The sequence below is a fragment of the Paramacrobiotus metropolitanus genome, unplaced genomic scaffold (genome assembly GCF_019649055.1).
Source record: "Paramacrobiotus metropolitanus isolate TYO unplaced genomic scaffold, Prichtersi_v1.0 Parri_scaffold0000158, whole genome shotgun sequence".
Taxonomy (NCBI): domain Eukaryota; kingdom Metazoa; phylum Tardigrada; class Eutardigrada; order Parachela; family Macrobiotidae; genus Paramacrobiotus; species Paramacrobiotus metropolitanus.
This window is the reverse complement of record NW_026570378.1, coordinates 82,476-107,582: the sequence shown is the minus strand read 5'-3', so window position 1 is coordinate 107,582 and position 25,107 is coordinate 82,476. Positions and strand designations below refer to the sequence as shown.

The following is a 25,107-nucleotide window of genomic DNA, read 5'->3' as shown; positions in this document are numbered from 1 at the left end:
GTGTTTGCTGTATCCAAAATTTTCGATGTCAAATACAATGGAAAAAATTTGGGCAAATCTCCAAGTGAGTTTCTGGAAAATGCCACCATCTTCTTATCTGGCATTCTGCAGCTAGCGATTCCTTTGTCTGTTGTCTACGGATTTCGAAGGATCCATCAGCATATCGATCACTGTGATGCGCTGCTTAAAAGATACTTATTGAAAAAAGACCGATTAATAATAATTGTTATATGGAGCGCTGCGGCTTTGATTTGCGTGACCTATGCCGGACATAAAACTTTTATCCTCGTCCAGAGTTTAAAGCCAAGAAACTTTGGCAACGACTCAGGGACATGGATCCTGGTTCCCTTGGCTAACAACACGATGATCCGCATTTTCTACTCCATAACCTTTGGTTATATTTCACTGATAGATGTACTGAACGAGATCATCCAATGGATTCTCATTATCTGGGCCGTGTGTCTCGGGTTGTGTTTCACCCGAATTACCAAAGGTTGTGTGGCACCGAAGGATTTGCAAGCGCGTATGAAGAGCCATTATATCGTCAGCCGATTGGTCGGCGGTTTGAATGAGGACATTGGGATGTATGTGTGCGTCGTGTACGTCAGTGATGTTGTGTGGACGCTGTTCTGTGCCGCGCAGTACGTCATCCGGGGCATTTCACCGACTATACCGGTGTTGGCTGATATCGCCAACCAACAGATGATGATGTTCGTACGGACACTGGCTTTCGTTTTCGTGACGGATAAGGTACTGCTACAAGTGTTTGTGGTTACAGATAGTGGCCTGCATAGTAGATAGAATAGACACGAAACCTTCTACGAGGTAATAACACTTAATTATGTATGGCTTCGAGTTTCAGTCGAAGTGGAGTTTGCATGGTCACTCAACAGCGTTTTATGTGCTTGTAGTGCCTTGTACCGATTGATTCAAATCAAAAAGCAATAAATAGCCTTTGCATAACATTTGTCAGTTTTGGGTCAACGGCAAAAATTTCTCCTAATTTCTTTTACTCTGTTTTGAAATTCTTGGTAGAAGTTCGATCATCAAGCACTTGATCTAATCAAATATCAAGTACTACTGTACTAGTAATTAATGCTGCAAGTGAGTTTAGAAATGCAATACAATACAATACAATACAATACAATTAACAATACAATACAATACAATATAATACAACACAACAGAATACAATACAATGCAATGCATTGTATGCATAGTGCATACTTCTATTATTGATCAGAAAACTGCAATACTGCTGTACGTACGAGGGAATCGTATTTAATCGCTAGTTACATGTGATGATGATGTGCAGACCGCAGAGTAGGTATCTAGGTGTTTTGCTTAATATTGTAAATGGTTTTCATTAAAAAATCAGATTGGTGGTATTATCATATTATGAACAATACAGTCGCACGTTTTCTTGAAAAACTCAAGGTCTGTGGCCTTTGTGCTGGTTACTCAGCAGGCAGTGGAAATAAAGGGTTAATCGCACACAACATTTCGTCCAAATTAAAATTTATGCACATGTAACTCATGTAAAAATCGTTACTTCTGTTCATACAACCGATTATTTCTCAATAATTGTATTTTTGTATACATTGTGGTATAAGTTATGTTTACAGTTTACAGTGTGCACGTACCGCGATTGCTTCTTTGTGTACTTTACAGATTTAGGAGATAAAACCTTTGAAACGCAGTATACGCCTGAATTGCAGTATACGCAAATGTTATTGTTTATTCTGGTACACTTTTGCAAACAGTAAAAAAGGTATCCCGGCCGGCCGTGCGTAAGATTGGATAATTTATTCACGACTCAGCTGGTTGATCACGCAACTTGATAGACACTAATCACACTATAACTTTCAGGGACAGGAAGTTATCCCATTACTGCAAGACCAAGCGCAATATGAAAAATTAAGTCTCCCGGAAGCATTGTGGCTAAATGGAGAAGTTCAGCGTCTGATCACCACACCACCGGCAATTACTGTTTGGGGCATGGCCAGAATCGATCGTCCATTCATTGCCATTGTAAGTTACCAATCAAAAGTAATGCATTTTAATTGTTCTACAATTAAAAATATTATGAAATGGTACAAGTGTAATTTTTGTTTTACACGTAATCAGTCGCAATTTTAAATTAATGTTTAGCAATAATCAGTTTTCATAACATCATAATTTCAGTGGGAACGTATAAAAACGTATTAATATAAATTAGTGGTAGTATAATGTAAATACAATTAATATTATTTTGAATTTCGTTCGTTTTGTTTGTTGCAGCTGGTTGGCACATTCGCAACTTACATTCTTCTATGCTGGGACTCACGCCAATAAAATATCCCGAAAACAAAATTCTCTCGTATAAAACTAGTGAATGTGCAGTTTTGAATGTATAGCGCATTTCATTGGGATGATTCCGACCGCACGTGGTTTGATCGTTGTACGAAACTATACGTGCTTTATAAGCACACCATTAATGTAGCAAATCATGATTAATAATTTCATCGTTGCGCAACCATATGGCTTATGCCGATCATTAAGTCAGTGCGGTGTGTCTTCCATGAAAACACAAACAGGTTTCCTTAGCCGATTTTCATCGTGGTACATGCGAATCCTTTTACGGTTCATCAGCATGCTCGTACTAATACAATAAAATTTCACGTCTGCTCATGTGGCACACAACTGAAGAAAATAAACACCTGCCAGGCAAAGAAGAACGAAAAGGATAAAATACACGGGCCGTCGAAATTATCGTCACACGCTCAAACAAACACAACCGGCAATTTACATTCCATTACAATAATTTTTTTATTTTTCCCTCGACTGTAAAGAATGAAGCTGCTAGTATTCCTTGCCCTGGTGACCTTTGCCAGTGCCCAGCAGAAGTATGTCTGGGATTATCTCAAACCGGCACTAACGGCGGATGAGGTGATGAACATCATGACATCCAGAGGCAACGAATTCCCAATGTACAACGGTATCCCGCAGACTGGGTTTGATTGCAACAGCAAAAAACAGCCGGGTTTCTATGCTGACCCTGAGACCCAGTGCCAGGTGTTCCATCGGTGCGATTTGAACGGAAATATGACCAGTTATATCTGCGTGAATTCCACCGTGTTCAACCAGGTCACTCTCGTGTGCGACTACTGGTTCAACGTCGACTGCAGCCGGTAAGTCAAAACAATGGTGTAATTACGTAAGATTATTTGTAAGTGTACGTATAACCGCTCTATACTGTAGACCTACAGATACCTATGTGTATACTGCGTGTCAGCGTGAGTACCTTTACGAACGTGAAAAACTGATAGAAACTAGTTCAGAACTGGAAATTATTGACCTAATTTAATTCAGGCCGGTTTTCCCATTTCCGCACAGCTTCAGCATATAAATCTACAGAAAACTGAATGTGAGATATTAGCCGTAAATTATATACTAGTTGAAATTGCAATTACGCATATAAATATGCTCGACAAAAATATGCTCGATGTAGTTACAAGTATGTAGGAAACCAGGAGCAGTAGTTTTCTTAGCCGAATTTTGATGACTTTAATTTTGTAAAATATTAATGCGCATACAGTAGAAGCTTTGCACTCAAAGTTTATTTTTTATAAAAAAGAGAAGTGATGGTTTAAATGCATTTTTATTGCAATATTCCCAGCTTTTTACTAATGGTTTTAGTAAAATATTGTATCGACAAAAGCTGTTTACGTACAAAAATAAACTGAACAACTTGATGCAAAGTACAGAGTACGACAATGTTAGCATTGGGTGGGTGTTGCAGTTAATTACACTGTGGCACTGCAAATAATTTTCTTATTATTGGTACAAAAGCGCTGTTTCAGTCACCGTACTCCGCTCTGTATAATTCTATTGTGAATCTCGGGAAATAACAAAATATTAGTAAGAGTACAAACATAATTATCCGTTTATTAAACAAATCCCAAAATCTTTTAAAAATTGGCAGCGAAATGAAAAAATTATTTCAAGCCGGTTGTTTGTCTCCCATTTTTATCCAAACCATCAATTATAATTTCCTAAAATGACATATTCACATGACTAGCTAGAAAATTTTCTGGTAAACAAGACCGCGGGAATGGCAATGTGGTGAATTTGAAAGCAAAACGCTAGAACTCGCGTACTTTTGGCACCGGAAACTTAACAATTACTAAGAGTGAAACATACCGTAGCCTACCCTAGGATTAATTGCTTACAGGACTGCAGCTGTGTTTTCCCATAATTGCTGGCATATTATAACGCACGTGCTGTACGTACACCAACAGTGCAGCTTGTACTCGGTGCAACGAACTACCGGTTTGCACTTATCAATAGTTAACGCTCATAAGCGAATGGTGACGCCAGGCACCACGGTCTAAGACCGGCTGCAGATCGCAGTTCCAGGTGGCGCTGCGGTATTCATGCCTGACACCGCTATTTTCTTTTCCCGTTAATTTACTTGACGTACCGATGTCTTTACAGATCGCAAGAACTAGAGAACTTCGCTAACTCCCGCCTGTACACCGACCAAGACCTCTTCGACACCCCACCGGCCGATTACGTCATCCCCGGAACCGCCGGTGCCGCAGCGGCCGCGCCCATCCAAGCGCCCGGTGGTCAGCAGCAGCAGAAGAAACCAGCGGCAGCCGCTGCCGGTAAAGCTGGTGGTGCTAAAGCCGGCGGAACTGCCCAAATCAGCAATAAGATGGGCACTCCGCAAGCCGGAGCCAACGCACAAGGCCAGAACACGCTGACGGTGGCCGTCGTCTCCCCACAAGCCGCGAACGCGGCGTCCCAGTCAGCTTCCAGCTCCGATCAGCAGCAAGCTGCTCAGTAAATTGCTAGTCAGTGTTTTTGTAGTTGACAATGTTTGCCGGTTTTTGGCAAACGTCCCTGCCGGATATTGTCGCGGTGTTCTATGATTAACGCTAACCAATGGAAATGTCCTGGGGGCGATTGTAGAGTTCGGTGGATAGTTTAATTTTCTCTCGATGGGGTTTTCACGGGAAATCTAAAGCAACTAAACACTGTGATTTGTGATTTCTGTATTGTGCAGTATAAATAATCTGCTAGTCATGCATCGAATGCGTATTGCATTAATAATATTACCAGTAAGTACTTCTGTGAATACATACTTCGATTTCGGCCTCTTGCACAATACGTTTCCTTTCCTTTCGTATTCCGAGTCTTGCTGACCATCGAAGAGATGAAAGTTACGTAACAAAATTCTACATGGCAACCGGTTGTTTAAAATCCAACGATAAGTATAGTCGTTTGATGATTATTCCACAAACAGCAGAGTACATAAAAATGATAAGGAGGTTGTGTATTAACAACTTTTGAAGTTTATATAGTTAACAAATTAACAGGTACATACCACCGTCAGCTAAGCGGCGCTCCAGACGCAACCGGCGTTTGCTAACGCAGCAAAATGCCCACAAGGCAAAGAAATATCGTGCATGGGGCCGGAATACCAAACACACTGAACTGTAACACATAGGCTGCTTCCGGTTATTTTCACGCTTAACCATGTACTCTGTAGTAGTAAAACGCAAATGCTTCAGTCAAACAATTCAAATCAAAATGAAATGTAAAACAGTTTCGGAATTATCTTAAAATTTTACGTGTGCTCCTTTATGCCTGACTTAAAACAAACAGATTAATGCTGAAACTCCATGACCACGCCTCGGTGAAAAAATTGACAGTTTGTTGCCGGCAAAACTGGAAACAAATTAATGAGTACCTGCGCTGGCAGAGGTCATGAGCCAGATTTTCCAGCGGCCGCATTTTTTACTAAGAAACGGTTTTTATGTTAAATTGCGTTTCAGTATTTTTGTGTCAAAAGTATCCTAGGATTCAGTTCTTCAAAGAAATGCGTGAAAAAAAGGTTCAAGTTTAAGGCCAGGCCAGAAATTGCTGCAGGCGCTTAAGGATTTAAGAAATTCAACAATCAAACTAAATTACAACTGTGGCCGACCATGAATGAGCAGAATAATTGCTTGTTGAGGGAAGTTGATGTTTTAAAGCTTTTCTTATTACGGAAAACGTTGGGCATGCCAAAACAAACCATAAAAAGCAGCAATTATTCAACATATCGTAGCGTTATTATTCGTTGATACTTTATACAAATGCGCGGACAAATGGCCCAACAACGCCGGTAGCTGGAGGTCAATAAAAAATATTCAAAATCAGTGGCACACAAATACACATACACAATTTTCAGGATTATGGAACAAACGGGATGCCGAACATCATTTTGTGGATAAACAAAACTTGGAGCGTTGTTAAAATGCCTCTGTTAACGAAGAAATAAAAACAACTTGAAAAATATGTAATCGTCGCACAAGCCAACAATGACTTTCAAGTAGCGCTGTAAAAAAGATATTAATTGATAAAAAATTATGCACATTAAATCAAATTACGCATAAGTGTCAACAGATAATTTTAAAATTTCTGAATGTCCCGAAAAGGTATACGTTTTTGCCTATTTTTTGCATATAATTCACATAACGAAGAAAAACACGTTAACTGCGCCAAACGTGACCACGCAGAAAAGAAATGTTCAATGCAGAATAGGTGCAGCTGCCAAACCAGAATTAACTTTTGTCGTCTGGAAATTGATCATTCTCTGTCCACGAGGAGAATTGATTACCATATTAATGGCGATAAATCATGGCCCATATTTTCAGCGCGCGCATCGAAAGCCGGCGAAATTTTTTTTGCACTACTAATCTACTGCCGTTCAAAACTGTTACAATACCATTGTGTGCCTTCCCGTTACGTAACCGCTTTTCACTGCTATTGGGCATATAGCAAAATTGTGCCGCTGTGTCACACAACGACCGCCCATTGTTCCCACTGACACGGCGCCAGACAAGGAACCAATGAATCGTGAAGTGAAGAAAAAAATCCTCTCCAATTTTCTCGAGACCGTTGTGTTAGCCGGCTATATACGCCGGCTACAAAACCGGTGCCAAGAGCCATTTCTCTGCCGGGTCGTATATAACGCTGTGCACCTGCTGTTTCCGTCCTCACACTGCCTTCCAGCATTTACTGCTCAGTTCCTAAAATACCTTCCGTAAAAAAACACCGCGTAACCTTTCATCACCATGAAGGTCATCGTCGTTCTCTCCTTGGTTGCCCTGTCGGCTGCGGCGCCGCAATATGTCTGGGATCTCCTCAAGCCGGCGCTGAATGCCGCCGAAGTGCAGGCCATCCTGGCCAGCCGCACCGAAGGCCAGTACCCGACCTACAGCGAAATCCCCCAGACCAACTTTGATTGCAACACCAAGAAGCAGCCCGGATTCTATGCCGATGTGGATGCGCAGTGTCAGGTGTTCCATCGTTGCGATATCAACGGAAATCGTACCAGCTATCTATGCGTGAACACCACGGTGTTCAACCAGATCACCCTGGTCTGCGATTACTTCTTCAACGTTGACTGCAGCAAGTGAGTATTACGAATGCCGGCCGGCATCAGTTAGTCAGCAGTAATGCGGAAGGAACTTCATAGTAAATTTCGCACATGTTATCTAATTAATAGTGCAGCTCCTTATTAATACAAGTATAGGTAATTTTATCCGTTTAAAATGCGTATCAGCAAATTGTAAAGAAGCTAAACTGCCGATATAAATAAATGTATATTTTATCTTAATTAATTTTAATTTAGAAAACCCTAATTAAAATATTATCGACCATTCATTTTATTGATCAGTCTTTAGAATATTGACGGATTTATTTGCATATTTGTTTATACTTAAGCAGATTTAAAGCTATTTGCCAAGACACCAGATTGAATTATATTTTGTATTTTATAGCCCATATGTAATGATGCTTTATATCGTATGATTCCTTATCTTTATATGCTGTAAATATTCCAATGCATTTTCGCAAAACCTTTTGCGTGATCGATAGATGTATATACATTTTCGTTGCATGTCAAAGTACACGGATTAAATGTATTTGTTTTATTTTCCCAGGTCTCCAAGCGTTGAGAATTTCGCCAACTCCCGTCTGTACACTAACCAACCGCTGTTCGACACCCCACCTGCCGAATACATCATCCCCATGGCTGGCGGCAAAGTCCCCGGTGGACCTTTTGTGCCCCTCCCGTCCCGACCGGCCCCCAAGCCCGCTAAGCCAGCCCAGAAGGCCACCACCACCACCACGCCTGCTACCGTCGAAGTGACCGCCGAGGTCACCATGGCCGCTGAGGAGACCACCTCCGCTGCCGCTGAAGTGAGCACTGCTGCTGCCGAAGAGACCACTTCCGCTGCCACCCCCGCGGAAGAGACCAGTGCTGCCGCTGAGGCCACCACCCAGGCTGCCGGTGAAGGTGCCGCCGCCGGTGGTGCTGCCGCTGCCGGTGGATCGGAAGAGAGCCACGAATAAACTTCCTATATGGGCTCTTTAGATAACGTACTGAATTTCAAAATATTGGTTTTTTGTTATTAAAAGAAAAGGCATGTGGATGAAAAAAAAATTTTACAGACTGACTCTCGTTTGAGATGGGACTTAAGCAGTATTAATACTGATTGTAGCGGTGACAGAAATTAAATCATGAGAAACGCTGGAGTACTGCCGAGAAAGGTTTTAACCGCAGTCACAGGACGTTGGTTGGCATTAGATATTGTACAGTGGACTGTAATTCCCGTTCTACACGACCTGCTTCTGTATTCATGTATTTGCGTATAAATGCCGGTTAGTTTTCACGCAAGTTTTTATCTGCGAGTAAATGAATAAGCAGTGTAGTATGCCATCGCTCATGGCCTGTAGTTACGAGATACTTGTTGGTTGGTAAAGAACCATACAACAATAATGCATCGCACGTTTACTTGTCATCGGCTATTGTCTGCAAACGCTTTTGCATTTTTTTGGTGTCGAGTCAAAACTGAAAATAACTGAAGTTCCTAAATTAGGCGTGCTTTTACATCATACATGTATGTATGTCATTAATGTCAAGTGAGATCATAGGCCGCAATACGGGCATATGAGTAACAGCAATTAGACACAAAGCACGCTCGTTTAGTAAACAACCACCCAATAGGATGGTCACGTCGCTGGACACGTCACAGTATGATCCTCCTTCGTTTATAACGACGGCCACCGAGGAGATATAAAAACCAAGCGTATGCCATATAAAAATCATCATTCGTCAACGCACGGATGGTTATCCCCGCATATCTTTCTCAAACATTTCTGCCCGGTAAGAGTACAATATTAGTATATTACAGTACAGGCTATGGTGACCTTTAAATATGTTTATTTCATAGCGATGGATTACTATCGTCGACATATACACCAGAACCAACAGAAGTGAGTATTCATCTACTCATTACCGCAGCTTTGTTATTTTAATAATAAAACAAACTAGGTATACAAGCTACCTAGTACCTACCTGTAAGCTACTTTTAAGTAAAGAGTACGTGGATTGATCAAAAACTGCGACAGTTGTTCATAGACCGCAATTACCGAATGCGACACGAATCGGCGTTAAATTTTTTTACTGATTGTAGAAGTGGTGGCTCTTGTTACGATAATTTTACAGAATCATCGTTCCCTGCAAGTTGCAATAATGTTTACTTTTTTTGTGTAGGCATTCGCGCTCAAGAGTCTTTCTGAAGAACGTACCCGAAGACTGGCTCCAAAAAGAAAAAAAGCAAAATTCATTTGACGCGATTTGCAGTCATTTCCAACAGTTTGGGAGAGTCCAAGATGTCGTCATATATGAAGGCGGCAGAACCAGAAACGGCTTTATTAAATTCATCGACACTCCCGAAATTAAGAGCGCTGAAGCTGTTCGTAAGGCGATAGATCATCCAAAGCATATTATAAAAAGAACAGAAATACAGGTACTGCCTTGCATAGAAGATTCGTTTACTACTCTACGTAGACCACCCAGTGCCGAAAATGCGGGCTAGAAAGCGGGGATTTAACACCTAGAAAGTTAAATTTAGAAAGTTAAATTTAAATATACAGTAAGATATAGACAAATTAAAACTGAAGATTGTTATAAGTCAAGCAGAATCAGAATTTTTTATTAAGGTTTAAATTATTAAACGTTTGAAAGAAGTGCTATACTCGAAATGTGCACTTTAAGAATTATTTAAGAATTTAAGAATTTAAGAATTTAAGAATTTAAGAATTTAAGAATTTAAGAATTTAAGAATTTAAGAATTTAAGAATTTAAGAATTTAAGAATTTAAGAATTTAAGAATTTAAGAATTTAAGAATTTAAGAATTTAAGAATTTAAGAATTTAAGAATTTAAGAATTTAAGAATTTAAGAATTTAAGAATTTAAGAATTTAAGAATTTAAGAATTTAAGAATTTAAGAATTTAAGAATTTAAGAATTTAAGAATTTAAGAATTTAAGAATTTAAGAATTTAAGAATTTAAGAATTTAAGAATTTAAGAATTTAAGAATTTAAGAATTTAAGAATTTAAAAATTTAAGAATTTAAGAATTTAAAAATTTAAGAATTTAAGAATTTAAGAATTTAAGAGGGATATATATTGTATACCGGTAAGCATGCTGCCGGTAATTTTATGACTGTTTACTGATCCCGGGCAAAAATATGTTGGGTCTCACGACCAGCTCGCCTCTCGTCCTTCGACCCCTGATCCCGGCAGGGCAGGATTGGAGGCGGGTGGACAGCAAGGGTCACAGTCTCGCCCTCCTGCCGCCTCCTCGTGGCGCTGTCCGGGAACGTCATGTTGCATCAACTTATATGACGGCCAAGTGCAGGTTAAGAGAGAAAAGTCATCATGAATTTAATTATACCACCTAGATATTGCTATGTGTTTCAGAAAGGGGCATTACGTTTACTGGTCACGATAGTAACATTTTTTTCGACCATTTTTATGCCGGTAAACAGGCCCTTTTGCACGTGGCCCTTTTCCGGTTGGCACGAGGTCTTAAAATTTGCACTGGGAACAAACGCAGCAACTTTGAGATGTTTCCTTATTTTTTTTGAAATTCCGATTTTGAAGTTGCGATTGTTTTCACCAGATTTGTTTTTATTTTTTGACAAACGCAGCAACTTTGAGCTGTACTCTGTGTCATAATTTTTTTTTTAAATTCCGATTTTGAAGTTCCGATTTAAAGTTGAAGAGAAATTTTAAAGTTCCAAATTTTTCCACCAGATTTGGATTTGTCTCGATTATTTAGACATTTGCTTGAGATTTGCTGAGATCTTTTTTATCCGGGAAATTTGTCTGGTTTCACGACCAGCCCGTATCTCGTCCCAAGACTCCTGATTCCCGGCAGGACGAGGACTGGAGCACGGGCGGACAGCAAGGGTCATTTTCTCGCCCTCCTGCCGCCTCCTCGTGGCGCTGTCTGGAAACGTTATGTTTTGACGGCCAAGTGCAGGTTAACCGAGAAAATCAATGAAATGATGAACGTTGATTTCGAAAACGCATTGCAAATAAGCGTGAATTAAATTTGCGCTCAGTGTATCATCAGAAGTTGGCACTTAGCAGCTTGCCGCACCTGTTTTAGTTTGCTGTGTCAGCGCCCGCGTTAGCCGCTCGTTGAAAAAGCAGTTTCGAAGTTTTAATCACTACCGCCGATCTATTTGATTCATTTAGCATTTACCCCACGTTATTTTCCGGCAGAGTAGAATTACGGCTAAGATATGCTGATACTTGATAGTATTGATGGACTATGAATTTAGATACAGGTGCGGCGTCGATCGCACTTCGAGATCTTTTAAGAACACTATTATACAAACTGTACAGAAAGACTGTACGGACAAACTACTGGCCAATAGTCTCTATCAAATTACTTACTCGTATCTGTACGTACATCAAGCTTCATACAATGTCATTATCATTTTTATTGTATTTGTATGCAAGCTACAAGAGCACGAAGTTGGCAACAGCGTCGGTAACGCTTAACTTTGACCTTAGACTTAATTGCATCCGTTCTCAAGTAGGTCTGCCAGTTCAACGAACATCAACAGCTGCCGCCCGTCGAGATAAACAAGAGGGGAAAGTTGTAACGGCAAACGCTTGCTGGAAAGTTCCGAACGCATTTTGAAAACGGTTGGCCCATGCGTTTCCGTTCTGAATCATCAAGGATATGACGTTATGAAGGCCAACAATTATTATTAAGCGAATATACTGGCGACGGTCACCTTATTGTCCATCCGTAACGTCAGTGATAGTTTTCGCCCAGTTTAAAAAAAAGAAATTTTTATTCCCTTTATGTATTCTAATATTATATTTATATTATACCGATTTGTGAAGGATAGCTTGTCTGCTGGTTATTAGCGCACCATTACCTACTCTCGCGGGATTTCGAATTTCCAGTTATAGATTATCATCATAAGCATCCAAGCATACAGCAGCATACGGCGTTTTAATATTTAGTAGAGGTTTCTCACTTGAAGTTAATCGGCAATTTCTTATTGAATTGTGGTTTGTTTATGAATTATGATTCATATTTGTCTTGTGCTACAATGTACCGATACTTATGCAAGTGGTTCTGTTTTGGGTCCCTAGATTTCGTTGTTATGCTGCTTAAAAAGTTACAAAGTTTCTGCCATTTTTATTATTGTGTACAGCGAAGATAAAAGGGCCGGAAACGGTCAGTTTGCCTCGTTATGATTTGCGACGGCTAAATCCCTTGGTTTGAGGATTTATGGTTGACAAATGTTATCAGCTTTGTGGTTTCCGCGCACCAGTATGATCTTCCGTTATCGCTAAGAATTAATCGTAAATAGATATTCATTTAGTTGTTGTAAACTTTACCTTCAACAGCTTTACGTCTATTGACATAATTATTATATTACATATCCAGTTATCCATATTGCCCTATGCATATATCGTACACGGTTGCTACTGCAATCTCCTGCTGCCAAAGTCCATTTACAATTAATAACATACATAGTATGTGTGAGTAACAAGCAAAGTTTGAATTACTACCCTTGAGAAACATAGTATACATATCTGTATACATACAAGCCCAGCACGGATGAATATTGGCCGATGACTATTAAAAAATAAGTAATTCCAAGGATGTGTTGATTTGCGGTCGCTTACAGACTGTCATAATATTAATAAACCCGTACGTATGTTTAGTACGAGTAATATTATGACTGACTGTTTACTTGTACATACAGTACATAACTTGCAATGATGACTGACGTGTTAAGTTACATGAATTTTTTACTTTGTAGCGTACTCGTACTTATTGTTAAGTAGCAGCTCAGATATTTCTACTGTTCTGGGTCGAGTTGTGTTAGAACAGTGTGCATTTCTTATCGCGTCCATGGTAACAAGCTTATGATTGACCACTGGACCTAGACAAATGATTTTGCCAAAAAGTCAACAATCTTGGATCCACCGCTACACCTAGAGAATTTGGATGCACTTTAAAGCAACAAAATTGGTGAAGTAGAAGCCGAGATCCTTTGCCTCAAAGGACAGGGGCCGAAGTCCTGGCACAGATAATCAGTATTCATATAATTATACCGGTAATAATACACACCTGTAATAGTACACGTTCCAATGATACCGAGCACGGAATTATTTGGAATCATTTCATTTTCTTCATTTGGAAATTAAAAAAAATACAGTTATGTTTAAATACGAATATTTGTATAAATGCATAATGAGTAAATCCCTTCTAAATGAATAGTGCAAACGCGAACGATTTTTTGAACAGTGCCTAATAGTTGCACTTACCCGCTGCACTTCTGTACGTACTCCGTTTCGTGCTTGACCAAAAGAAGCCGAAATGCGCCACATAAGTAAGTACTAACGTAAATTCGCCAGAAGTAACAGCCTCGAGTGAAACCAAATGAATAGAGTACGTATACTGTCACGTATTGCCAAATACGCTGTTGATTATTGCTGCTCGTACAAAACTCGACTGACTGTCTGCAGCTGGTATTCGCAGATACCGTTGCCGTTGCTAAGACATACGAGTAGTATAACTCCATTACATAAATACGGTAATTGTGCATATTTACTTTCGTTTATTTCTTAAGCCGTTAGATACTTTTTGCTATACGATTTATACTGTACTTGTAGGGAATCACACGATACACAAAATGTATTCGACAGCAGGAATGCATATTTTCTCTGTTAGTGAAAAAATTTATGACGAGTAGATAACAAAACACTATTACGAGTACCAGATCTATTTACAATAATATGTGAATGTGAAATGTGTGAAACAAGAAAATTGCAACTCTCTGGGATAGGTAGGAAATTAAAAGTCAAAAACCCATGACACTCCTCAAAGTAATAGAATTCATAGTCATACTCATACTGCTCGTCATAATCATAATCATGCTTGCGTAATCATGCTTGAATTACAGGATTACAGACACAGGGGCAGGGATTTTCGGCGGTTAGACGGAGGTGGAATGATTTTTGCCGATTATACAAAAAAAAAATCTTTTTGTCAGATGGACGAGGAGGTGTTTGGCTTTTGGCTGATACGTTATTAATAAAATTTTTGGCTGATATGTTATTTGGCTCAACCTTCTTTGTTGACGACGATTTTAACGATGACACCTCAATAAACTGAATTATATGTATACACGTTCCGTTTTTTTTGCTGGTCGCCTTTTAGTCGGTTTTTTATTTACATAAGTATACATTCGCGAAACAGAAAATCACTTCAGTACGTAATACATTTCGTCCAACCTCTTACCGATACACGTTCCGTTAATTATAACGGAACCTGTATACATATACCGTTTGTATAATCCAAAACAAACCGCTTTTCCGATCCAATTAAATTCCGTTTCCTAAATCTTTATAAAACTACCACATTACTTTCTTCAGTTCTAGAAGTTCTCAACCGAGGCCGGAGGCCGAGGTTGAGCTTGTACTCATAACGGTCCTCCCACTCATCCTTCTAATCCAGAATTCATACTCATAATGGTTTGCCTGCAGCGCTTCTCTGAGTTCCGATGTTGTCAAATTGAAAAATGATCGGCAACACAAATTTCCGGATGTGCAAACTGCAAAATGTAGTCAATGTCAAGCAAAGGGACCATCGGCAATAATTTAGTCACTAAAACTGACGTAGCAAATTTGCGGACGAAATAAAGGTCAAATGAAGGTTTAACATTGTTGTAGTTTTGAAACCAGTTGGATGACAACTTGGATCCGTGTTAAAGGCACAGGTGGCCAATAGAAAAGCCCCGCCGATGAACTCCTCCTTCACCCGCAACGACGGGGCAATAAATAATAAGCGTCTGCCATTCGCAACTCACCACTCGTTACTGTCAGCCGAATTTTTATCCAAACATTTGTTTCTCCAGCTTTTATTTTTGGTAAGAGCCCACCAGCGTACTGTGGTGACAGTTTTTTAAAAAATAATTTTATCTTATAGCCATGGACCATTACGGTGAAAATGTTATCCAGCACCGTAACACCGTTAGCGGTAAGAATTACCCATTTTAATCATCACCATGTATTTTTCTGGCGTTTCTGTCGCACGAAACTGTAATAAATAGTATGAGTACTGAGTGTATTAGCAGTTACTCGTAAAATTAAGTATATGTGAAATGACTGAAAACTGAAATTTGATTTAATATGCGCGACGTACCAAGTCCGATAGTAAGTACATACCAGACCTGGGCAGTTATGGAAAATGGACCCATACTGTTAGAGTTACGAGTTAGCCGCGGCGCGCGAGTTACGTTACGAGTTACGCTATTTACAAATAACTTGAGTTAAGAGTTATAGCGCGAGTTACGCTACAGTAAAAAAATTTCATTTGCTATTTTGATCAATTTAAGTAATTTTTTGGACTAGTTACTTCCACCAGATTTTAAGCACAGGCCGTTGTTATCGTTCGAAATAAATAACTGACTTTCCATTCCAAAAAAACAGTAGCCAAACATCAGTTCCTAAAGTTTGTACAAGTAGTGTATTAAAACGCTGGAACTGCCTTTAGATCGGCGCTAACTGTAAGCGTTTTCAAGTCTGTTTCACGGGCGGCACACTTAGGGATTTGCCAGGGGGAGCGCATTCCACCAATTTTGGTACAGCTGAGCTAGGCATTTTACCTTTTACCCCATTTTACCTTTAAACATTTCTCCTTTTTACCTTTATTGGTTGGTACCTATTAACTTGGTTGTTGGTTGGTTGGTTGCTACCTATTCGTTCCTGCTCGTAAACATCTGTCTTGGCGTGTACCTTGCCCGTTCAGTCTGAATTAGTTAGAAATTATGTTTACATATTATAATGCTTTTAAGACCAAGAAAACAATGCTAGCCATTTCCATTAAGCACCTTATCCCTGTCGGGTGAAGCCGTAAAGGGTATCAAACCGGTGCCGCAGTCCCTTTTAAGAAAGCCGTGCGGCGTGAACACTGACTACCTCTTACGACTGCGTACAATCGAAACCAATATTAGACAATTCACATCGAAACCAATATTAGACAATTCACAATCACAGCGAGCCATAGGGAGAGTTCCTAGGGCGGTCGTGGTGTACATCAGATCAAGCGATGTTGATTAAAAATGCTTCACGAATTTTCGGAACGTAATGTGGCCTGAGTCATTAACTTTGTTTTGCGCTTTATGTTAAATATTTTTATGGATAACTCGAAACCACAAAGTTACGCTATAGTTACGTTGCACTATTTTAATTCCGAGTTACGCTAGAGTTAAGTTTTGTTTGTCGCGAGTTACGCTTCAGAGTTACGTTATAACTCGATAACTCGGAAATAACTCGCGTTAAGTTATGAGTTAAGGTATAACTGCCCAGGTCTGGTACATACAGATACACAGCAAGTACATGAACTTTTAACGGTACAGATTTGAGTTTCCTTGAATAATACAAATAATAGTTTCGTTATTTTGCTCGTTATCGTTAACTGTAAAGCTATCATTTTTGGTAATTATTTTATAATGGAGTTTTATTCTCTGCAGGTACAGATACTCTACAACAATACTCTTTGTTAAAAACCTGTGCGAAGACTTGGCAAAAAACAAGCTTCGATCTGTTTGGCGCCATTTTGAGCAGTTTGGCGCAATTAAAATAACGGTAATGTATGATGGTAATGAAGAAGCGAGAGATGGCTTTATTGAATTTGTCAATGCTGCCGACGCTCGTAGCGCGTTGGAATGCCGGAAACACGTTATTAAAAAAAGACGGTTACACGTAATGCCGTTCATAGAAAATTCCTTTGCCACTATAAGTAAATCTCAGGATGCGCCAAAAAAGCTGCTTAAAAAGCGCGAAAAAAAGATTCAATACACAGAACCCTAAATTTAAACACAAAGGTTATAGTAGATAAAGTAGCACTAAATCTTGTCAATCGTTTTAAAAGAAATATAAGAAAAGAATTACAAAACCTGGATCACCCGTTTTACGTGCAGTGAACCGGATTATTAATATGAAAACACAATGTTAATTGAGATGGAAAACTTAAAAGCGCTTGCAGTATTGCGCTTTCGAAAAAAATATAGTAAGTAATTGTGAATAAACATTATAAGGGCTCGGTAATCTGCGTGTAACTTAAAATCCACAACAGCAGCTCAAATGTGAAAACCAAATCAATTGGAAAAACGCGTTCCAAAAATCTCCAAATAATTCTAAATACCTATGAAAAGTGATTATCAACGATTTTCATTTTTCTGTGAACTTGAAGTTAAGTGGCATAATAGTTGTAATTTTGCAATCAATGCGATTTGATTTATTGGCACATTTGCAGTGCGGTAAGTAAAGATCGAAAATGCCAAAAAAATACATTTTTCAGTTGTAACACACTGACCACTTTATTCGCTAACAACTATACGAGTGTATATTTTTACTGAAGTTCAAAAATTTTATATAAAACGGTTTTCAGGTGTGACTGTTAAATAAGTTAGTATTAACTGAATTAAAATCTAAGGCAACAATTTTCTTTATGGTGTAAAAAGGGAATGTACCGGCAACTGTTGCCCGTAATTGTATGACTGTTTATTGATCCGGGGTTACATGTTGGGTCTCCCGACCAGCCGGCCTCTCGTCGCTCGAGTCCTGACCCCGGCAGGACGATGATTGGAGCGCGGGTGGACAGCAAAGGCTACTTCTTGACCTCCTGCCTCCTCCCCGTGGCGCTGTCTGGAAACGCCAAATTCTTGACGGCTAAGTGCAGGTTAACCAAGAAAATCAGGTTCCGGTTGCAGACGTACGTTCTGGCAACTGTTAACGGGACGGTAGGAACTTGTTTCTCTAAATGTGCATCTTTGCTTTGTAACACATTTTGGCGCACTTGTTTCTCCCTGCTTGTTCGAAAATCTGTACTGGTAAAGGTGTCCACATGCATTGAATGAATGCACGTTTTTTCATTCAAATTTATCATTCAGCAGGAACTATGTGTAGAAATTATCATGCATTGAATGAATTCAAAGTATGTAGGAAACGAAAATCTGGATGACGATCACGTGAATTCATCCAAAAAATCAGTGAATGAAGAGGGAGGGGAAATCCTTCCTTTTCATTCATGAATGAAACTTTCTGGCCAATCACTATCGCTGCCTACCGCTACCGTGGGCGGGTGGATTGCCGATACACCGGGCGGGTGCCGTGCCAGTTGTTTCATGGCATGAAGTATATGTAGTCGACTATCGCCATTCAAAACCGCAAAACGAAACATTCATCGGCAAGTTTCACGTCAGTTTTAAATCATAACATTTTGCTCTACTCCATGTGATTTGCTTCAAACGTGCATTATTACGCCAATGCATGTGGACACCTTTACTTCAATGTTTGAAGCACCGCTGGCACTTCTTTCTGCAAGTGATATTATTGCATGTCCAGCTAGTTTTCAGCGGACGAGAAAATTTTTCATTTCATACACCTGAATTTTTTTAATTGCTTTATTCGTTCGGAATCGTTTTAAAAGAAGTGACCCGGATACATGTGGTACGAGTACCAAATTCGTATGTTTGCGCCACGGAAACACTGCGTTCGCGCACTCCCTCCCAAACACTTTTTTGTGCAAGAAAGAAACGGTGATAGAGTTTTGACAAGAAAATTTACTGCAAAATCAAAAAGACAACCAGACTGTGAACTATCGGTATCGGAATTGATGGGTTGTCGAACGAGGGGGAAACGAAGGGGCAGATTTTGTTCTGAGTGGAAGCAGATTATTCGGATATTGCACAGTGTTAACTGCTAACATGTACAGACTGACTGGAACTGCTATCCGTAGGAGTGCGCATTCAGAGCATTACCAGCAAATACTACGCACGAAAAAAGACCGCACGATATGACCGCACGAAAAAAGTGTACTTTTGTACAAAAGCATGAGCGCTGTTTTTGTGCTGTCAAGAACCATGGAACTCCTACTTTATGAAACCGGTATTAGTACAACCATAATTTATGCAGTAGATTGTCGGATGATATCAATAATATTTGATCTATTGTATTTGCAGAAAACTGTGTTATCAGCATACAGGTCGGGTCAGCACATGAACAGATATTATACGAGTAAAAACGAGATACGAATAAGTCGATAAGAGTATACTTATTACTTATTCATTGTTGTATTATTATAGTAAACAGCGGCACGATATGTGTACGAACAAAACCATGCGCGACACTCCAGTAGGCGATTACCGCTACCGAGAGACTGTAGGGCTATTTTATTTCACCTTTGACATAATAGTATTACAATAATTAGTGTTATTGCAAGTACTCTATATTTCATATATTTTATTGATTTATTACAGTGCTACAGCAGCGATAAAACAGACACAAACGCATCGGACAGTTTTGCTGGCGTTGGTAAATACGACTTTAATATCACTTCTAACACGCTGGGATTCTCTAGTATCAAATTAGTGCAAACCTATCTTATTTTAATAAAACCTATATACCAGGATAATCGAAATTTTTTGCAGCATCACGCTTGGTTTCCTCATGATGCTTTGGAAGTTACGAACTGACATTCTGAAAAACTTAGTGTCAAAAACAAAATTAAATCTTAATTATGAACTGAACGGCGAAATACGGTGGCAAGTTGTTATGTGGCAGACCACCACCGGCTGCACCACTGGTGGCCCCAACGTTATTCTCGAATCTGTGCTTTCCTGCCTCGTAATGCTTCCCACCGCCATAATCCGGGTAAACAACCATGTGCCCGTAGTCATGTTGATGCGAGGGCATTTCGGCGACGGTTAGCGTATGCTGTTCCTCACCGCCGACCGCCCCCAAGTGTTCGGCAAAAGAACTGTTGAATCCCACGGGAAAACGTCCTTGGAAGTTTGGTGTCGCTGTGGAGTTGGTGACCTCGCATAAGCGTTGATGGATACCGGAGCAGTCGAGCGACATGCCGTTACACGGCAACCATCCGGTGGGAACATTGTGTGAAAAGGTCATGGCAGTCGTGCCGGTGGTTATGATTCGCCCCGTTTGGACTTCCAGTGACTGAATGCGGCGCTCTAAACGAAAAACTTCAGCACGTTGCTGCACGAGTTCGCCAGCGTTGGATGCGGAAGGAAGAATATTAATTCGGCTGCTTAATTCTGATGTGGTCTTCGTGACGCGCACTTGCGTGGACGTAATGATCGACGTTGTGCGAAGACCTGGAACGCAAGTAATAAAGTACTCACTAAGTCACTGCTGCTTAAATTGTTACTAAAATATTAAATGATCTTTACTGATAGCGTTATATCATCAGATGGCATCAGTTAACTTACTCAAACTTGCTCATGCTAAAATTATTTCACTATCAGTTAGGTAATAACTAAATCTAATAATAATAAAACTAATCGCGAAACTAATTATGTAATTACCGATTTGTAAAGCAATGGATAATAGACAATTTTAAAATTTACCTATAACTGGAGAATTACTTAACTCGAAGAAAGCACTAGAGAATATTTCAACACCGACAAAAAGGAGGACCAGTGGGTGACGCACCAGACAAATTAATTCGACTAAGTTGCATTGCTTTGGGAACAAACTTCTCGCCATTCCACTGACTGACATGCTTAGCTTCCGTCAGAAGTTCAACCAGTTTTTCTTTCTCTTCATTGGAAATCGACTGCGAGGATGTGCTACCGCTCCCTGAAGCGGAACCGCCAATATCGATGATTCCCAGAATATTCACATTCCCCCCGACCGCACCGGAACCGCTGCCACTGCTTTCACTGGACATGTAGTTCTTGATAATGTCCTTCAGTTTGCTGTCGCTCTTATTGTAGACGTCATTCAGCGATTGCGTAATTTTATCCGGTCTGGCGTTTTCATCGTGCCAGAATACCGAACTCCACATTTGACTCTCAAAGGTCACCGTGGAGACGGTCTTGGCTTTCAGTACGTTTTCTAGGAGAGTGCCGATGGTGATGGACTGGTCTTGACTGACAAATTCGTCGTCGGTGACTTCCGTGGCGACCACGTTACTAGCAATCTCCAGGGTAAGTTGTTTGAGGTCGTCGCTTTTCATGTAGACAACATCGTGGTCGGGAAAGCGCTGATTCAGTGTTGTGTAAAGGGCACCGTTTTGCACATGTTCCGCTTTGACCTGCAAAACTATGCATGTACATATCCAGAGAGTAAAGGTGCAAGTTTTCCATTTTTGCGCACTATTGTTCGTGAATTGCCTACGTAAAACCTATAGATTAGGATAACTGCATTGCTGTACGTATAGTAAAAGCTAAACCTGCATAGAGAAAAGATTAATAAAAGATATTCAAATTTTTAATAAAAGTTTGAAATATTTTACTCAAGACAGACTTTTTTTGATTCCAGGCAATATACCAATTTCTGCCACTAAAGTACTGAGGTTGTAGCCTTATACAGCTTAATCCCATAAAAGTTAAATTAATACTATGTAAGACGATAGCTATTTGCAGAATACGTGTACATGAACTTACCTGAATCACGCGACGAGCACTTTTCTGTGAGCGCAGACTGTAATAGACAACCATTTCCGCGACAAAATTCTGTGGATTTTTTTGCATATTCTGTGCGGCTTCGGAGCATGTATCGTTTTTCAGACAGTTCAATCGAAACGTAAAAGTCGACGGCTGACTGGCATATGACGTCCATTTGTTGACAATGTCGTACTTATCCGCATGACCAATGGCGTCGATACGGATCTCCTCAATGGGTAATGTGCGGACGCTGCTTGTGGCCACCGGTGCACCAAGCTTCTTGCTGATTTCACTGCAGACAAAACTCTCAAACTCCTCATCCCACATCAGCACTGAGAAGGTCATCTCGAAGCGTTCCGTGAAGCGGTTAAAAGAGCTGACAGCTGAACTGGGGTCGATGATCAGAGCGGGTGAGTAAAAGTACTGCACCAGCGCAGGGTCGACGGCTTGGTTTCTGTAGACAGAAATGCGAAAGTTGTTCTTGTAGATTATCGACATGAAAGCGTTCGGCGATATTTCCAAGAGACCCCATCCACTGGAACCTGGAACGTTTATAATAATAGTTTTAATTGATAAGCAAATGTGATACATTTCTGTCTACGTATTTTTCTGACTATAGTTCGTATTCAGTTATTCGTACAGTTCGTTAATTAATGCTTGCAAATAGTAGCACATGCAGAAATCCGGTGTGCTTTTGGAAATTTGCAGTATTAATGAAGTTAAACTCCTGTCTTGCCAGTTAATACATGCGTATCTGTACATAACAGTTACTATGATTTATTGCTCGATAAAAGGTAAAACTACAGTAAGTTATTACAAAAGTGACTTTCCAACCAAATCAAGTTGCATTAACTATGGCAATCGGTGAGCAAACCGAGTGAATTTTTGTTTTACATAGAACGAGTACATCTACTCGCATATAAAGTACTCTCAGACGTGGTAGCAGACCTGTGTAGACTTGAATTGTTTTTAATAATAACTTCCGTCTTTAACTTTTCAATGACGCTTACTTGCGCTTTTCGTCTGGATGGCACTGGAATTTTTGATCACCTGAGCACGACATTCCGCCAGCAATCCGAACAAAATCACAAAACATGCGCGTTTTTGAGAAAAATCCATATCGAATCGTATGATACAGCACTCCCGGAAAAATGTACGTACTATACGGCTATAGTTGCCAGTAAGGTCCGACGACTTATGTATCGCGCCTCGCTTGATACTGTTTAACAGTTTAACTATTATAAAGTTAGCGCAAATATTTAAAGTCAGCACAGAGCATGCAGTGTCACGCATCGATCACAATGGCTATCAGCGTTTGACTTCCTGGCAAAGGTCGACTCCCTGTTATTGCTCATAGCCAAAAATCCGTGCCGGCTAAATGACTACGTCTACATACCTACATTGCTACAAAAATCCTAATCTTTTGCCGGATTGATTCATCGCACGAGCGCGCGTTCACGGTGAATGAGCCCAAAACGTGGCCAGCCGGCAAAACGCGATCAAATCGACGTAGAAACTGTCAATCATGGTATTCGTACGTAATCGCAGTCATAATAATTAATTAAACGGAGTAAATGTAATCGTATTAAATTTTATACCTCACCCGTTTAGTTCTATTACGGCTATACGTCTCGTACATATTTCATTGATATTACCGTAACATTTTAGGGTTGGTGAATGCCTACTTTCTTTTGTGCAACCGTTACTGTACTTTGTAATGGATTGTGCGAATTCTGCGTGAGCGCTTGCTGCATGCAAAATTTGATAAAAAGTCATGTTTAAAGAACGAAGTGAAGTATTTATTAGAAAGCCGAAAATATGTGGTGGACAGATCCGCAGTTTTACAAGAAGCCAATGCGGTCAGTAATTACAATAATTTCAAGCATTTATTTATAGTCGTAGGCTGATAATCCTCAGTGCTTTTTGGTCTATACGAATCAGCTCTAAATGCTTTTAAAAATCGTTAAGTTGGCAAATATGAATTGCGAAATCTGTTACAATTAAGCTTAATCAAACAAAATTCACTAAAGGCGGCATGGATCACAATCACAATTTAGTATATCAACTAAGCGCCATGCGATGGCAGCGCGACTTTTGATAACACGGCTTTCTTGAAAGGTCGAAGTCGCCGTAACAGGCTCTCCACTTATTGTCAGTCTCTACAGCAGTCACACTCGTGTCGTAACCATGTAGCTACGTGGATGATGTTGACTAAAGGGAATCTACGGGCTCAGGGGCCACACTTCGTGTAAAACAAGCACAGTCCATGTGGCTGTGTTTGGCATTTGGTGCTAAAAAAACTGTTTAAACGTTTTGGTCATTCGGCATACCTTACCAACCGGATGCTACTCACACAAAAGAATCTCCAAAAATTCTTGACAGTAAAATGATAAGAAACCATATGAAAATAAAAACGTGTTTTGCGATGCGCAAAAGCATACGCTTCTTGGATGTATACGATGCAACATGTAACGAGTACAGTAAGTATTAAGAATAGGATCTACATATACCGCGTGCGACCTCCCCATAGTTTTGAGATCTCACTAACCAGAGCATTTCAAAAGAAACTGACACCACGTACCATTAGACCGGCCGTAGTTCAGAACTGCCTCATATGATTTTTGTTTTTGAATTCTTCCTACCAGACTCGTACCGCCATGATGCCGCAGTCGATTGAACCCGTGCGTCAGTGCGACCTTGAAATTTTGAAACATTTTTTTGGAAACATGTACATTGTACATATTAAAATATTAACCGATAACACATTAAATATGCATTGTGAAAAGTTTGCTTTGACATATCAGAGCAGAGTTTGGCGGTTGTTCCTGATGTACAGACATGTGAATAAACTTTGTTGTTGGATCAGTAAAGAAACCAATGGCAACGTTGATATTAATATTTTGCGAAATAAACTATAACCAGTCAAAGCTAAGAAATTTTAACTCAGAGTGTTGCGCTGACCTCCTTATCTATTAATTGACCAAAGTGAGACTCTATGTTTCCCCTCTATGTTTAGCAAAGCGAGACTTTATGGGCCAGTCAGTCACGAAGTTCGCTCGCTCATGGAGAAGAGAGAGACCAACGAGAAAGAGGCTGGGAAATGAATCGGACAAGGTGACAATGGCAAAATGCGACACCGGCCAAGCTTCACCATCAGCCAGCACTGTACCGCAGCAGCTTTATAAACAATATTTCATAATTTTGCAATTCTTAACTATTCAAGCGAAACCCATCAGTGTCAATCTTTCACCACCCAAACTTGCTGCTAATTGGGAT

At 40.0% G+C, this 25,107-nt stretch overlaps 4 protein-coding genes and 2 long non-coding RNA genes across 6 annotated transcripts; 5 read left to right on the top strand and 1 right to left on the bottom strand.

The window, feature by feature from the left end:
- The first annotated feature begins 367 nt into the window (after positions 1-367).
- On the top strand, positions 368-2,421 carry LOC129599971 (uncharacterized). Its single transcript, XM_055498342.1, has 3 exons — positions 368-750; positions 1,870-2,031; positions 2,281-2,421. The coding sequence occupies exons 1-3, from the start codon at positions 526-528 to the stop codon at positions 2,332-2,334; spliced, it is 441 nt and encodes a 146-aa protein (XP_055354317.1). The 5' UTR covers positions 368-525; the 3' UTR covers positions 2,335-2,421.
- A 318-nt stretch (positions 2,422-2,739) lies between these two features.
- On the top strand, positions 2,740-5,074 carry LOC129599931 (uncharacterized). Its single transcript, XM_055498300.1, has 2 exons — positions 2,740-3,170; positions 4,477-5,074. The coding sequence occupies exons 1-2, from the start codon at positions 2,833-2,835 to the stop codon at positions 4,829-4,831; spliced, it is 693 nt and encodes a 230-aa protein (XP_055354275.1). The 5' UTR covers positions 2,740-2,832; the 3' UTR covers positions 4,832-5,074.
- Positions 5,075-6,986: 1,912 nt separating this feature from the next.
- On the top strand, positions 6,987-8,563 carry LOC129599942 (uncharacterized). The gene is made up of 2 exons (XM_055498310.1): positions 6,987-7,444; positions 7,974-8,563. The coding sequence occupies exons 1-2, from the start codon at positions 7,104-7,106 to the stop codon at positions 8,383-8,385; spliced, it is 753 nt and encodes a 250-aa protein (XP_055354285.1). The 5' UTR covers positions 6,987-7,103; the 3' UTR covers positions 8,386-8,563.
- A 589-nt stretch (positions 8,564-9,152) lies between these two features.
- On the top strand, positions 9,153-9,842 carry LOC129599943 (uncharacterized). The gene is made up of 3 exons (XR_008691985.1): positions 9,153-9,199; positions 9,267-9,309; positions 9,590-9,842. It is a non-coding gene; the product is annotated as an uncharacterized LOC129599943 (long non-coding RNA).
- Positions 9,843-15,216: 5,374 nt separating this feature from the next.
- On the top strand, positions 15,217-16,962 carry LOC129599944 (uncharacterized). The gene is made up of 3 exons (XR_008691986.1): positions 15,217-15,288; positions 15,348-15,398; positions 16,894-16,962. It is a non-coding gene; the product is annotated as an uncharacterized LOC129599944 (long non-coding RNA).
- A 2,704-nt stretch (positions 16,963-19,666) lies between these two features.
- Positions 19,667-23,226, bottom strand: LOC129599933 (uncharacterized). Its single transcript, XM_055498302.1, has 4 exons — positions 22,842-23,226; positions 21,832-22,373; positions 20,876-21,479; positions 19,667-20,538 (listed from the first exon to the last, which is right to left on the bottom strand). Exons 1-4 carry the CDS (start codon positions 23,122-23,124, stop codon positions 19,931-19,933), a joined length of 2,037 nt encoding a protein of 678 aa, XP_055354277.1. The 5' UTR covers positions 23,125-23,226; the 3' UTR covers positions 19,667-19,930.
- Between the last annotated feature and the right edge of the window lie 1,881 nt (positions 23,227-25,107).

What these genes read in the sequence shown, in the direction of transcription:
- LOC129599942 (XM_055498310.1), top strand. Translation starts at nt 7,104, where the DNA reads ATGAAGGTCATCGTCGTTCTCTCCTTGGTTGCCCTGTCGGCTGCGGCG. An exon ending in TTCAACGTTGACTGCAGCAA is followed by an intron (nt 7,445 to 7,973) that starts GTGAGTATTACG and finishes TTATTTTCCCAG; the next exon opens with GTCTCCAAGCGTTGAGAATT.
- LOC129599971 (XM_055498342.1), top strand. Translation starts at nt 526, where the DNA reads ATGAAGAGCCATTATATCGTCAGCCGATTGGTCGGCGGTTTGAATGAG. An exon ending in TCGTTTTCGTGACGGATAAG is followed by an intron (nt 751 to 1,869) that starts GTACTGCTACAA and finishes TATAACTTTCAG; the next exon opens with GGACAGGAAGTTATCCCATT. An exon ending in ATCGTCCATTCATTGCCATT is followed by an intron (nt 2,032 to 2,280) that starts GTAAGTTACCAA and finishes TGTTTGTTGCAG; the next exon opens with CTGGTTGGCACATTCGCAAC.
- LOC129599933 (XM_055498302.1), bottom strand. Translation starts at nt 23,124, where the DNA reads ATGCGTGACACTGCATGCTCTGTGCTGACTTTAAATATTTGCGCTAAC. An exon ending in GTGCTCGTCGCGTGATTCAG is followed by an intron (nt 21,480 to 21,831) that starts GTAAGTTCATGT and finishes ATAGTTTTGCAG; the next exon opens with GTCAAAGCGGAACATGTGCA. An exon ending in TAGTCGAATTAATTTGTCTG is followed by an intron (nt 20,539 to 20,875) that starts GTGCGTCACCCA and finishes CTTGCGTTCCAG; the next exon opens with GTCTTCGCACAACGTCGATC.
- LOC129599931 (XM_055498300.1), top strand. Translation starts at nt 2,833, where the DNA reads ATGAAGCTGCTAGTATTCCTTGCCCTGGTGACCTTTGCCAGTGCCCAG. An exon ending in TTCAACGTCGACTGCAGCCG is followed by an intron (nt 3,171 to 4,476) that starts GTAAGTCAAAAC and finishes ATGTCTTTACAG; the next exon opens with ATCGCAAGAACTAGAGAACT.